Here is a 13,430-nt window from a genome sequence, read left to right as displayed (position 1 = left end):
AAAGTGACATAGAGAAGCTAATGAACTGATTTCATGGGTGGCTAAGGAATCTTATTATTGACGAGTGCGAAGTTTTATATATAGGTAGTTCAAATGGAAGGTAGGCCTCAGTATGAATAGTAATAAGATTAAAGAAGAATTCTTATTCAGAAGTAAGGTTATCGAGGTAGAGAGATCACCTATGCTCTTTACAATTCACTTTTGCTTGCCCCTCTAGAATATTATTTTCAGTTTTGGTCACCCTACTTGAAAAAAAAGACACGTCAAGAATGGAGAAAGTACAGCGTAGAGCAACCAAGACCAATCCCAGACTGATAAACAAATCCCATGAGAGCCAACTAAACGACCTAAATCTACCTCGGAAAAGAGAGGATAAAAAGATAATTTCAGCATTCAAAATTATCTTGATTTAAGAAGTTTCTTAAGACTTGATTTGTATTATTTTACTTGTACTGATAGATACAAATTTGTGGCAAGCGTATTACCTCTAATGAGGTGAAGAACTTTTTCTTCAATAGGACTGATAACATTTGGAATGATCTACTTGTAAGATTTGTTGAAAGCATTACTAAAGATACGTTTAAGGAGAACTTGTTAAATATTTCACTTGAATTGCACGACGTAATGCGCGCCTACTTTGTTACGTTGACAGTTTGTTGGTCTTACTGACTGAATTATCTATACACCTTTCCACTTTTACCACACTAATGTCTAAGTTTCTGATATCTTCCACCATCAAAAACTGTCTCGAAAGGACCTAGTGGTCTTCGGTTGATTGAATTTCTTTGTATTTCTCTGATGGAATACGACTATCGTTCTAAGTCCGAGAAACGTTAAGTATATATCGGTTGTTAAAAACGTTTAAAGGCATTTCTCCATTGTTATATATTTTCTCTTTAACTTGTCTACATTAAGCTTTATATTTCTGATTTTTCTTCTCTCACAAACAGCCTCGAAAGGAACCAAAAACTTGTTACCGCAGTGCACCTTTGTAAATGCATTCCATTGTTTTCAAAAGGTGAACCAAGTTACAGGAGTTATGACTTGTACATTTAATAGGCAAACCAGGATGATGACAACTGCAAGGTTATCTCCAATAAGGGAAGCAACATACTGATAGTCACATCTATATATTTTCAATAGGTGGACTAAGAAGGTAATAACTCCAGCCTTGTTTCTCCAATAGGTAGGCTAGGATGGTGACAACAGCAGCTGGTGAACAAGTGTCATGATAGCTAGAGCCTTGTCTTTCCAGTAGATAGGTCAGGATGTTGACAATTACAAATTTGTTTCTCCTCCAGGTGGACCAAGAAGGCCAAGATGTTGACAACTACAGCCTTGTCTCTTCGGCAGGTGGACCAGGAACACCAGGATGTTGACGATGTTCGACACTACAACTTGCAGGGGGATGAGATGTCGGCCGCGTCTCTCTCCTCCCTGGCCTCCGGTAAGTACCTCACAATGAACCATATGCCTCTTGATTTAGCTTTTATTTCTTATTAGTTCCTTGTCGAATAGGCCGTAAGTTGTAATAAGCGGAACTTTTATTTCGTGTCATATCTTTGGAAGTAAAGTTTTGTTCGATGTAACAGCGAGGCGATAGCGTTCCTCCGTCTTTTTCCGTTACTGACTGGCAGTTACCACACCACTTGATGTGACAAAGTGCGTAATTACTGTCGCGAATCTCATTTCCCCTTACAAGTTGCTAACGACAAATGGATGTGATTGTCTTAAGAGATTTCCGATATCAGCTAACTATCCAGAACTAGTTTTCTGCGTGCCGCTGTAATCATTTCAGAAATACATTAAAGAAAGTAATCACTCGGTCTTACAGGTACCATCAACTTATCAGAAAATACGGTTTACGCAATCATATTACGTTCATGAAGATTAAGAATTCGACCATGATACAGTCATGCGTACTGTAAATATCACACACACACACACACACACACACACACACACACACACACACACACACAAACACACACACACACACACACACACACACACACATATATATATATATATATATATATATATATATATATATATATATATATATATATATATATATATATATATATATATATATATATATATATATATATGTATATATTTTTTTTTTAATATACTTTGTCGCTGTCTCCCGCGTTATCGAGGTAGCGCAAGAAAACAGACAAAAGAATGGCCAAACCCACCCACATACACATGTACATACATGCACGTCCACACACGCACATATATATACCTATACATTTCAACGTATACATATATATACATACACAGACATATACAAATATACAAATGTACATAATTCATACTTGCTGCCTTCATTCATTCCCGTCACCACCCGGCCACACATGAAATGACAACTCCCTCCCCCCAAACGCACGCGAGGTAGCGCTAGGAAAAGACAACAAAGGCCACATTCGTCCACACTCAGTCCCTTGCTGTCATGCGTAATGCAGCGAAACAACAGCTCCCTTTCCACATCCAGGCACCACAAAACATTCCATGGTTTACCCCGGCGCTTCACACGTCCTGGTTCAATCCATTGACAGCACGTCGACCCCGGTATACCACATCGTTCCAATTCACTCTATTCTTTGCACGCCTTTCACCCGCCTGCATGTTCGGACATCGATCGCTCAAAATCTTTTTCACTTCTCGTTCCCTCCACCTCTGACACATATATCCGCTTTGTCAATCTGTCCCCACCCATTCTCTCCATGTGACCAAACCATTCCAATACACCCTCTTCTGCTCTCTCAACCACATTCTTTTTATTACCACACATCTCTCTTACCATTTCATTACTCACTCGATCAAACCACCTCACACCACATATTGTCCTAAAACATCCCATTTCCAACACATCCACCCTCCTCCGGACAACCATATCTATAGCCCACGCCTCGCAACCATATAACATTGTTTGAACCATTATTCCTTCAAACATACCCATTTTTGCTTTCCAAGATAATGTTTTCGCCTTCCACACATTTTTCAACGCTCCCAGAACTTTCGATCCCTCCCCCACCCATTGAATCACTTCCGCTTCCATGATTCCATCCGCTGCCAAATCCACTCCCAGATATCTAAAACACTTCACTTCCTCCAATTATTCTCTATTCAAACTTATCTCTCAAATGATATGTCCTCAACCCTACTGTACCTAGTAACCTTCCTCTTATTCACGTCTGCTTTCAGCTTTCTTCTATCACACAATTTACGAAACTCAGTCAACAGCTTATGCAGTTTCTCACCCGAATCAGCCGCCAGCGCTGTATCATCAGCAAACAAGAACTGAGTCACTTTCTAAGCCCTATCATCCACAACAGACTGCACACTTGCCCCTCTCTCAAAACCTCTTGCATTCATCTCCCTAACAAACAAATCCATAAATAAATTAAACAACCTTGGAGACATCACGCACCCCTGCCGCAAACCGACATTCACTAGGAACCAATCACTTTCCTGTCTTCCTACTCGTGCACATGCCCTATATCCTCGTTAAAAGGTTTTCATTGCTTTTAGGAACTTGCCTCCCACACCATATACTCTTAACATCTTCCACAAAGCATCTCTATCAACTCTATCATATGCCCTCTACAGATCCATAGATGCTACATTCAAATGCAATTGATTTTCTAAGTATTTCTCACATTCATTCTTCAAAGGAAACACCTTATCCACACATCCTCTAACATTTCTGAAACCACACTGCGCTTCCCCAATCTGATGCTCTGTACATGCCTTCACCCTCTCAATCAATACCCTCTCATATTATTTCCCAGGAAAACTCAACAAACTTATACCTCTGTAATTTGAACACTCACCTTTATCCGCTTTGCCTTTGTACAATGGCACTATGCATGCATTCCGTCAATTCATAGGTACTTCACCAAGAGCCATACATATACTGAATATCCTCAACAACCAGTCAACAACACAGTCACCATCATTCTCATTTTCAATAACTTTCCCTGCAATACCATCCAAACTCGCCTCCTTGCAAGCTTTCATTTTCCTCAAAGCTTTTACTACCTCTTCTCTGTTTACTAAACCATTCTCTCGGACCTTCTCACTTCGCACACAACCTCGACCAAAACACTCTATATATGCCACTGAATCATCTAACACATTCAACAAACGTTCAAAATACTCACTCCATCTTCTCACATCACTACTACCCATTTTTACCACCACATTAGCCCCCTTCACCGATGTTCCGATTTGTCCTCTTCTCTTACGCGCATTATTTACCTCTTTCTAAAACATCTTTTTATTCTCCCTAAAATTTGATGATCTCTCTCACCTCAACTCTCATTTCCCCTCTGTTTCACCTGTAGCACCTTTCTCTTGACCTCCTTCCTCTTTCTTTTATACATCTCCCAGTCTTTCGCACTACTTCCCTGAAAAAATCGTCCAAATGCCTCTCTCTTCTCTCTCACTAATAATTTTAGTTCTTCATCCTACAACTAACTAAACTTTTTAATCTGCCCTCCTCCCACGTTTCTCATTCCACAAGCATCTTTTGCGCAAGCCATCACTGCTTTCCTAAATACATCCCATTCCTCTACTACCTTGGCTGCATTCTTGGGATAGGGGAAAGAAATACTTCCTACGCATTCCCCTCCTGTCGATGAAGACGACTAAAAGGGACGGGAGCGGGGTACTAGAACCCTCCCCTCCTTGTATTTTAATTTTCTAAAAGGGGAAACAGAAGAAAGAGTCATGCGGAGAGTGCTCATCCCCCAAAGCCTCAGATTGGGGTGTCTAAATGTGAGAGAATATATATATATATATATATATATATATATATATATATATATATATATATATATATATATATATATATATATATATGTACATATATATATATATATATATATATATATATATATATATATATATATATATATATATATATATATATATATATATATATATATATATATATATATATATATATATATTTATTTATTTATCTTTTCATATTCATTTATCATACTTTGTCGCTGTCTCTCGGGTTAGCGAGGTAGCGCAAGGAAACAGACGAAAGAATGGCCCAACCTACCCACTTACATATGTATATTCATACACGTCCACACACGCATATATACATACCTATACGTCTCAACGTACACATACATATACACATAGAGAATATACATATATACACATGTACATGATTCATACTGTCTACCCTTATTCCTTCCCGTCGCCACCCCGCCACATTTGAAATAAATACCCCCTCCCCCGGCATGTGCGCGAGGTAGCGCTGAGAAAAGACAACAAAGGCCATATTCGTTCACACTCAGTCTGTAGCTGCCATGTATAATGCACCAAAACCGCACCTCCCTTTCCACATCCAGGCCCAAAAAAACTTTCCATGGAATACCCCACACGCTTCACATGCCCTGGTTCAATCCAATATGAAAGAAAGAAAAATATATATATTTATATATATATATATATATATATATATATATATATATATATATATATATATATATATATATATATATATATATATATATATATATATATATATATACATATATATAAAAGCAGTGAAAAGTTTTTATCGAAGATGTAAGGAATGTGTACGTGTAGGAAGAGAGGAAAGCGATTGGTTCTCAGTGAATGCAGGTTTGTGGCAGGGGTGTGTCATGTCTCCATGGTTGTTTAATTTGCTTATAGACCGGGTTGTTAGGGAGGTGAATGCAAGAGTTCTGGAAAGAGGGGCACGTATGCAGTCTATTGTGGATGAGAGAGCTTTGGAAGGGTGTCAGTGGCGTTTCGCTGATGATACAGCGCTGGTGGCTGATTCATGTGAGAAACTGCAGAAGCTGGTGACTGAGTTTGGTAAAGCGTGTGACAGAAGAAAGTTGAGAGTAAATGAAAAAAAGAGCAAGGTTGTTAGGTACAGAAGGGTTGAGGGTCAAGTCAAGTGGGAGGTAAGTTTGAATGGTGAGAAACTGGAGGAAGTGAAGAGTTTTAGATATCTGGGAGTGGATTTTGCAGCGGATGGACCATGGAATCGGAAGTGAATCATAGGGTGGGGGAGGGGTGAAAATTCTGGGAGTGCTCAAGAGTGTGTGGAAGTCGAGAACATTATCTCGGAAAGGAAAAAAGGGTATGTTTGAAGGAATAGTGATTCCAAGAATGTTATATGGTTGCGAGGCGTTGGCTATGGATAGAGTTGTGCGGAGGAGGGTGGATGTGCTGGAAATAAGATGTTTGAGGACGATATGTAGTGAGAGGTGGTTTGATTGAGTAGGTAATGTAAGCGTAAGAGAGATGTGTGGTAATAAAAGAGTGTGGTTGAGAGAGCATAGGAGGGTGTTTTTAAATGGTTCGGTCACATGGAGAGAATAAGTGAGGAACGATTGACAAAGAGGATATATATATCAGAGGTGGAGTGAACGAGGAGAAGTGGGAGACGAAATTGGAGGTGGAAAGATAGAATGAAAACGATTTTGAGTGATCGGGGCCTGAACATGCAGTAGGGTGAAAGGCGTGCAAAGAATAGAGTGAATTGGAACGATGTGGTATACCGGGGCCGACTTGCTGTCAATGAATTGAACGAGGGCATGTGAAGCGTCTGGGGGAAATCATGTAAAGTTCTGTGGGGCCTGGATGTGGAAAGGGAGCTGTGGTTTCGGTGCATTATGACATGAAATCTAGAGAAAAAGTGTGAACGAATGAGGCCTTTGTTTTCTTTTCCTAGCACTACCTCGCACACATGTGGGGGGAGAGGATTGTTATTACATGCGTGGCGAGGTGGCGATGGGAATGAATAAAGGGAGAAGTATGAATTATGTACACGTGTATAAATGTATGTGCCAGTGTTTGTATATACATGTATACGTTAAGAGGTATAGGTATGTATATTTGTGTGTGTGGACGTGTATGTACATACATGTGTATGTGGGTGGGTTGGGCCATTCTTTCGTCTGTTTCCTTGCACTACCTAGCTAACGCGGGAGACAGCGACAAAACAATATAATAAATAATAATAATAATAATAATGATATATATATATATATATATATATATATATATATATATATATATATATATATATATATATATATATATATATATATATATTTTTTTTTTTTTTTTTTTTTTTATACTTTGTCGCTGTCTCCCGCGTTTGCGAGGTAGCGCAAGGAAACAGACGAAAGAAATGGCCCAACCCCCCCCCCCCCCACATACACATGTACATACACACGTCCACACACGCAAATATACATACCTACACAGCTTTCCATGGTTTACCCCAGACGCTTCACATGCCTTGATTCAATCCACTGACAGCACGTCAACCCCTGTATACCACATGACTCCAATTCACTCTATTCCTTGCCCTCCTTTCACCCTCCTGCATGTTCAGGCCCCGATCACACAAAATCTTTTTCACTCCATCTTTCCACCTCCAATTTGGTCTCCCTCTTCTCCTCGTTCCCTCCACCTCCGACACATATATCCTCTTGGTCAATCTCTCCTCACTCATTCTCTCCATGTGCCCAAACCATTTCAAAACACCCTCTTCTGCTCTCTCAACCACGCTCTTTTTATTTCCACACATCTCTCTCACCCTTACGTTACTTACTCGATCAAACCACCTCACACCACACATTGTCCTCAAACATCTCATTTCCAGCACATCCATCCTCCTGCGCACATCTCTATCCATAGCCCACGCCTCGCAACCATACAACATTGTTGGAACCACTATTCCCTCAAACATACCCATTTTCGCTTTCCGAGATAATGTTCTCGACTTCCACACATTTTTCAAGGCTCCCAAAATTTTCGCCCCCTCCCCCACCCTATGATCCACTTCCGCTTCCATGGTTCCATCCGCTGACAGATCCACTCCCAGATATCTAAAACACTTCACTTCCTCCAGTTTTTCTCCATTCAAACTCACCTCCCAATTGACTTGACCCTCACCCCTACTGTACCTAATAACCTTGCTCTTATTCACATTTACTCTCAACTTTCTTCTTCCACACACTTTACCAAACTCAGTCACCAGCTTCTGCAGTTTCTCACATGAATCAGCCACCAGCGCTGTATCATCAGCGAACAACAACTGACTCACTTCCCAAGCTCTCTCATCCCCAACAGACTTCATACTTGCCCCTCTTTCCAGGACTCTTGCATTTACCTCCCTTACAACCCCATCCATAAACAAATTAAACAACCATGGAGACATCACACACCCCTGCCGCAAACCTACATTCACTGAGAACCAATCACTTTCCTCTCTTCCTACACGTACACATGCCTTACATCCTCGATAAAAACTTTTCACTGCTTCTAACAACTTGCCTCCCACACCATATATTCTTAATACCTTCCACAGAGCATCTCTATCAACTCTATCATATGCCTTCTCCAGATCCATAAATGCTACATACAAATCCATTTGCTTTTCTAAGTATTTCTCACATACATTCTTCAAAGCAAACACCTGATCCACACATCCTCTACCACTTCTGAAACCGCACTGCTCTTCCCCAATCTGATGCTCTGTACATGCCTTCACCCTCTCGATCAATACCCTCCCATATAATTTACCAGGAATACTCAACAAACTTATACCTCTGTAATTTGAGCACTCACTCTTATCCCCTTTGCCTTTGTACAATGGCACTATGCACGCATTCCGCCAATCCTCAGGCACCTCACCATGAGTCATACATACATTAAATAACCTTACCAACCAGTCAACAATACAGTCACCCCCTTTTTTAATAAATTCCACTGCAATACCATCCAAACCTGCTGCCTTGCCGGCTTTCATCTTCCGCAAAGCTTTTACTACCTCTTCTCTGTTTACCAAATCATTTTCCCTAACCCTCTCACTTTGCACACCACCTCGACCAAAACACCCTATATCTGCCACTCTGTCATCAGACACATTCAACAAACCTTCAAAATACTCATTCCATCTCCTTCTCACATCACCGCTACTTGTTATCACCTCCCCATTTGCGCCCTTCACTGAAGTTCCCATTTGCTCCCTTGTCTTACGCACCCTATTTACCTCCTTCCAGAACATCTTTTTATTCTCCCTAAAATTTACTGATAGTCTCTCACCCCAACTCTCATTTGCCCTTTTTTTCACCTCTTGCACCTTTCTCTTGACCTCCTGTCTCTTTCTTTTATACTTCTCCCACTCAATTGCATTTTTTTTCCCTGCAAAAATCGTCCAAATGCCTCTCTCTTCTCTTTCACTAATACTCTTACTTCTTCATCCCACCACTCACTACCCTTTCTAAACAGCCCACCTCCCACTCTTCTCATGCCACAAGCATCTTTTGCGCAATCCATCACTGATTCCCTAAATACATCCCATTCCTCCCCCACTCCCCTTACTTCCATTGTTCTCACCTTTTTCCATTCTGTACACAGTCTCTCCTGGTACTTCCCCACACAGGTCTCCTTCCCAAGCTCACTTACTCTCACCACCTTCTTCACCCCAACATTCACTCCTCTTTTCTGAAAACCCATACTAATCTTCACCTTAGCCTCCACAAGATAATGATCAGACATCCCTCCAGTTGCACCTCTCAGCACATTAACATCCAAAAGTCTCTCTTTCGCGCGCCTGTCAATTAACACGTAATCCAATAACGCTCTCTGGCCATCTCTCCTACTTACATAAGTATACTTATGTATATCTCGCTTTTTAAACCAGGTATTCCCAATCATCAGTCCTTTTTCAGCACATAAATCTACAAGCTCTTCACCATTTCCATTTACAACACTGAACACCCCATGCATACCAATTATTCCCTCAACTGCCACATTACTCACCTTTGCATTCAAATCACCCATCACTATAACCCGGTCTCGTGCATCAAAACCGCTAACACACTCATTTAGCTGCTCCCAAAACACTTGCCTCTCATGATCTTTCTTCTCATGCCCAGGTGCATATGCACCAATAATCACCCACCTCTCTCCATCAACTTTCAGTTTTACCCATATTAATCGAGAATTTACTTTCTTGCATTCTATCACATACTCCCACAACTCCTGTTTCAGGAGTATTGCTACTCCTTCCCTTGCTCTTGTCCTCTCACTAACCCCTGACTTCACTCCCCAGACATTTCCAAACCACTCTTCCCCTTTACCCTTGAGCTTCGTTTCACTCAGAGCCAAAACATCGAGGTTCCTTTCCTCAAACATACTACCTATCTCTCCTTTTTTCACATCTTGGTTACATCCACACACATTTAGGCATCCCACTCTGAGCCTTCGAGGAGGATGATCACTCCCCGCGTGACTCCTTCTTCTGTTTCCCATTTTAGAAAGTTAATACTAGGAGGGGAGGATTTCCGGCCCCCCGCTCCCGTCCCCTCTAGTCGCTTTCTACGACACGCGAGGAATACGTGGGAAGTATTCTTTCACCCCTATCCCCAGGGATAATATACATATATATATACATATACACACACACACACACATACACATACATACGCACATACACACACACACACACACATACATATATATACATATGAAAAATGTAAGAAACAATTTATAAAACAAACTTTTAGCTTGAAATGAATGAAAAAAATGAATGTCACATAATGGTTCAACCTCTGGCTATGGAAAAGGAAATGTACAATTTATTCACACAAACGTCAATAGCAGTTCTCATCAATTTCACCACTGTATCAATAAGCTTCAATGTCTAAGCTACATTTTTCTCCAACTTCACTATTTTCTTGTCAAAAACACCATGCATGAAAACTATCACTCCATTAACACAACTATAAACATTTACTTCCCCTTTAAAAGTTCTGGGGAAGTCTGTCTCGATACACTGCGGCGAGGCGACGCGACGCTGACACAATCACAGTCACAATATCACTTCTGCCTCCTCAAGTCAATCTCTCAGCCACAGTGCAGGCCTTCATCGTCGAAGTCGGTCTTCTGGAGGTTACCGTTGTCGATGGGTGTGACCATGTCCTTGCAGGGTCGGTCAGGTCAATGGCGGCGATCTCCTCGTCCACGTCTGATGCCTAGGTTCAGCTCGTTGTTCAGGTGGTCGGAGGTGGCGTACGAGAAGACGTAACTTGACGATTCCCGGATCAGGGTACCAAAGGTGACCCAAATCAACTTCCTCCCCTCCAACGCAAGGGGAGTGACGTCAGTCCTCGCATGACGTCACGTGGGCCGTTCCCGTACTGGATTATGGATTGTAACTTCTCATAGGATCTTACCTTAAAAAGCGATCGGCTGTATCACTGTTGACCACTTCCCTTGACTCATGATGGACGGTGAGTATACTGAGGCATGAGGCAGAGAGGACTTCTTCCTCTCTCTCTCTCTCTGCCAACATCAGACACGGTCCTCTTGATTAATGGATGGTCCAGGAGCCACCGGAACTCCTATCACAGCTGGAATGTATATATATATATATATATATATATATATATATATATATATATATATATATATATATATATATATATATATATATATATATATATATATATATATATATATATATATATATATATATCATCCCTGGGGATAGGGGATTAAGAATACTTCCCACGTATTCCCTACGTGTCGTAGAATGCGACTGAAAGGGGAGGGAGCGGAGGGGACTGGAAATCCTACGCTCTCTTTTTTTTTTTTAATTTTCCAAAAGAATGAGCAGAGGGGGCCAGGTGATGATATTCCATAAAAGGACCAGTTCTCTGTTCTTAACGTTACCTCGCTAACGAGGGAAATGGCGAATAGTTTAAAAGAAAGACATATGACATATATATATATATATATATATATATATATATATATATATATATATATATATATATATATATATATATATATATATATATATATATATATATATATACATATATATATATATATATATATATATATATATATATATATATTTTTTTTTTTTTTTTTCTTTTGCTTTCTCTCTGTCTCCCGCGTTTGCGAGGTAGCGCAAGGAAACAGGAGAAAGAAATGGCCCAACCCACCCCCATACACATGTATATACATACATGTCCACACACGCAAATATACATACCAATACATCTCAAAGTACACATATATATACACACACAGACACATACATATATACACATGCACACAATTCACACTGTCTGCCTATATTCATTCCAATCGCCACCTCGCCACACACGGAATAACATCCCCCCCACCTCATGTGTGCGAGGTAGTGCTAGGAAAAGACAACAAAGGCCTCATCCGTTTACACTCAGTCTCTAGCTGCCATGCAATAATGCCCGAAACCACAGCTCCCTTTCCATATCCAGGCCCCACAGAACTTTCCATGGTTTACCCCAGACGCTTCACATGCCCTGATTCAATCCATTGACAGCATGTCGACCCCGGTATACCACATCGATCCAATTCAATATATTCCTTGCCCGCCTTTCACCCTCGTGCATGTTCAGGCCCCGATCACTCAAAATCTTTTTCACTCCATCTTTCCATCTCCAATTTGGTCTCCCACTTCTCCTTGTTCCCTCCACCTCCGACACATATATCCTCTTGGTCAATCTTTCCTCACTCATTCTCTCCATGTGCCCAAACCATTGATATTTACAAGAACTAATTCTCATGGTAAACTGAAAAGTTCGCTAAGAGTAAAAAAGAAAAATGTTCTACAATTTTTTTTTTATTTTGGAGGCTTCATTTATTTTTTTGCTTCATCCCCCTTAAAAATCATAAAAAACCCATATATATATATATATATATATATATATATATATATATATATATATATATGTAGGTTTGCGGCAGGGGTGTGTGATGTCTCCATGGTTGTTTAATTTGTTTATGGATTGGGTTGTTAGGGAGGTAAATGCAAGAGTTTTGGAAAGAGGGGCAAGTATGAAGTCTGTTGGGGATGAGAGAGCTTGGGAAGTGAGTCAGTTGTTGTTCGCTGATGATATAGCGCTGATGGCTGATTCATGTGAGAAACTGCAGAAGCTGGTGACTGAGTTTGGTAAAGTGTGTGGAAGAAAAAAGTTAAGAGTAAATGTGAATAAGAGCAAGGTTATTAGGTACAGTAGGGTTGAGGGTCAAGTTAATTGGGAGGTGAGTTTGAATGGAGAAAAACTGGAGGAAGTGAAGTGTTTTAGATATCTGGGAGTGGATCTGGCAGCGGATGGAACCATGGAAGCGGAAGTGGATCATAGGGTGGGGGAGGGGGCGAAAATTCTGGGAGCCTTGAAGAATGTGTGGAAGTCGAGAACATTATCTCGGAAAGCAAAAATGGGTATGTTTGAAGGAATAGTGGTTCCAACAATGTTGTATGGTTGCGAGGCGTGGGCTATGGATAGAGTTGTGCGCAGGAGGATGGATGTGCTGGAAATGAGATGTTTGAGGACAATGTGTGGTGTGAGGTG

At 40.6% G+C, this 13,430-nt stretch overlaps 1 protein-coding gene across 1 annotated transcript in view; it reads left to right on the top strand.

Annotated features, from left to right (window-relative positions):
• Window positions 1–1,305: 1,305 nt before the first annotated feature.
• LOC139765951 (uncharacterized) overlaps window positions 1,306–13,430 on the top strand; it is a 73,010-nt gene continuing 60,885 nt past the window's right edge. Inside the window, exon 1 of the mRNA XM_071693958.1 lies at window positions 1,306–1,447. Coding sequence (XP_071550059.1) covers window positions 1,321–1,447 — 127 coding nt within the window. The 5' untranslated portion in view covers window positions 1,306–1,320. The remainder of the gene's footprint in view (window positions 1,448–13,430) is intronic.

The sequence above is a fragment of the Panulirus ornatus genome, chromosome 4 (assembly GCF_036320965.1).
Source record: "Panulirus ornatus isolate Po-2019 chromosome 4, ASM3632096v1, whole genome shotgun sequence".
Classification (NCBI taxonomy): Eukaryota; Metazoa; Arthropoda; class Malacostraca; order Decapoda; family Palinuridae; genus Panulirus; species Panulirus ornatus.
The sequence above is the reverse complement of the archived record's forward strand: the minus strand, read 5'-3'. Positions and strand labels throughout refer to the sequence as shown.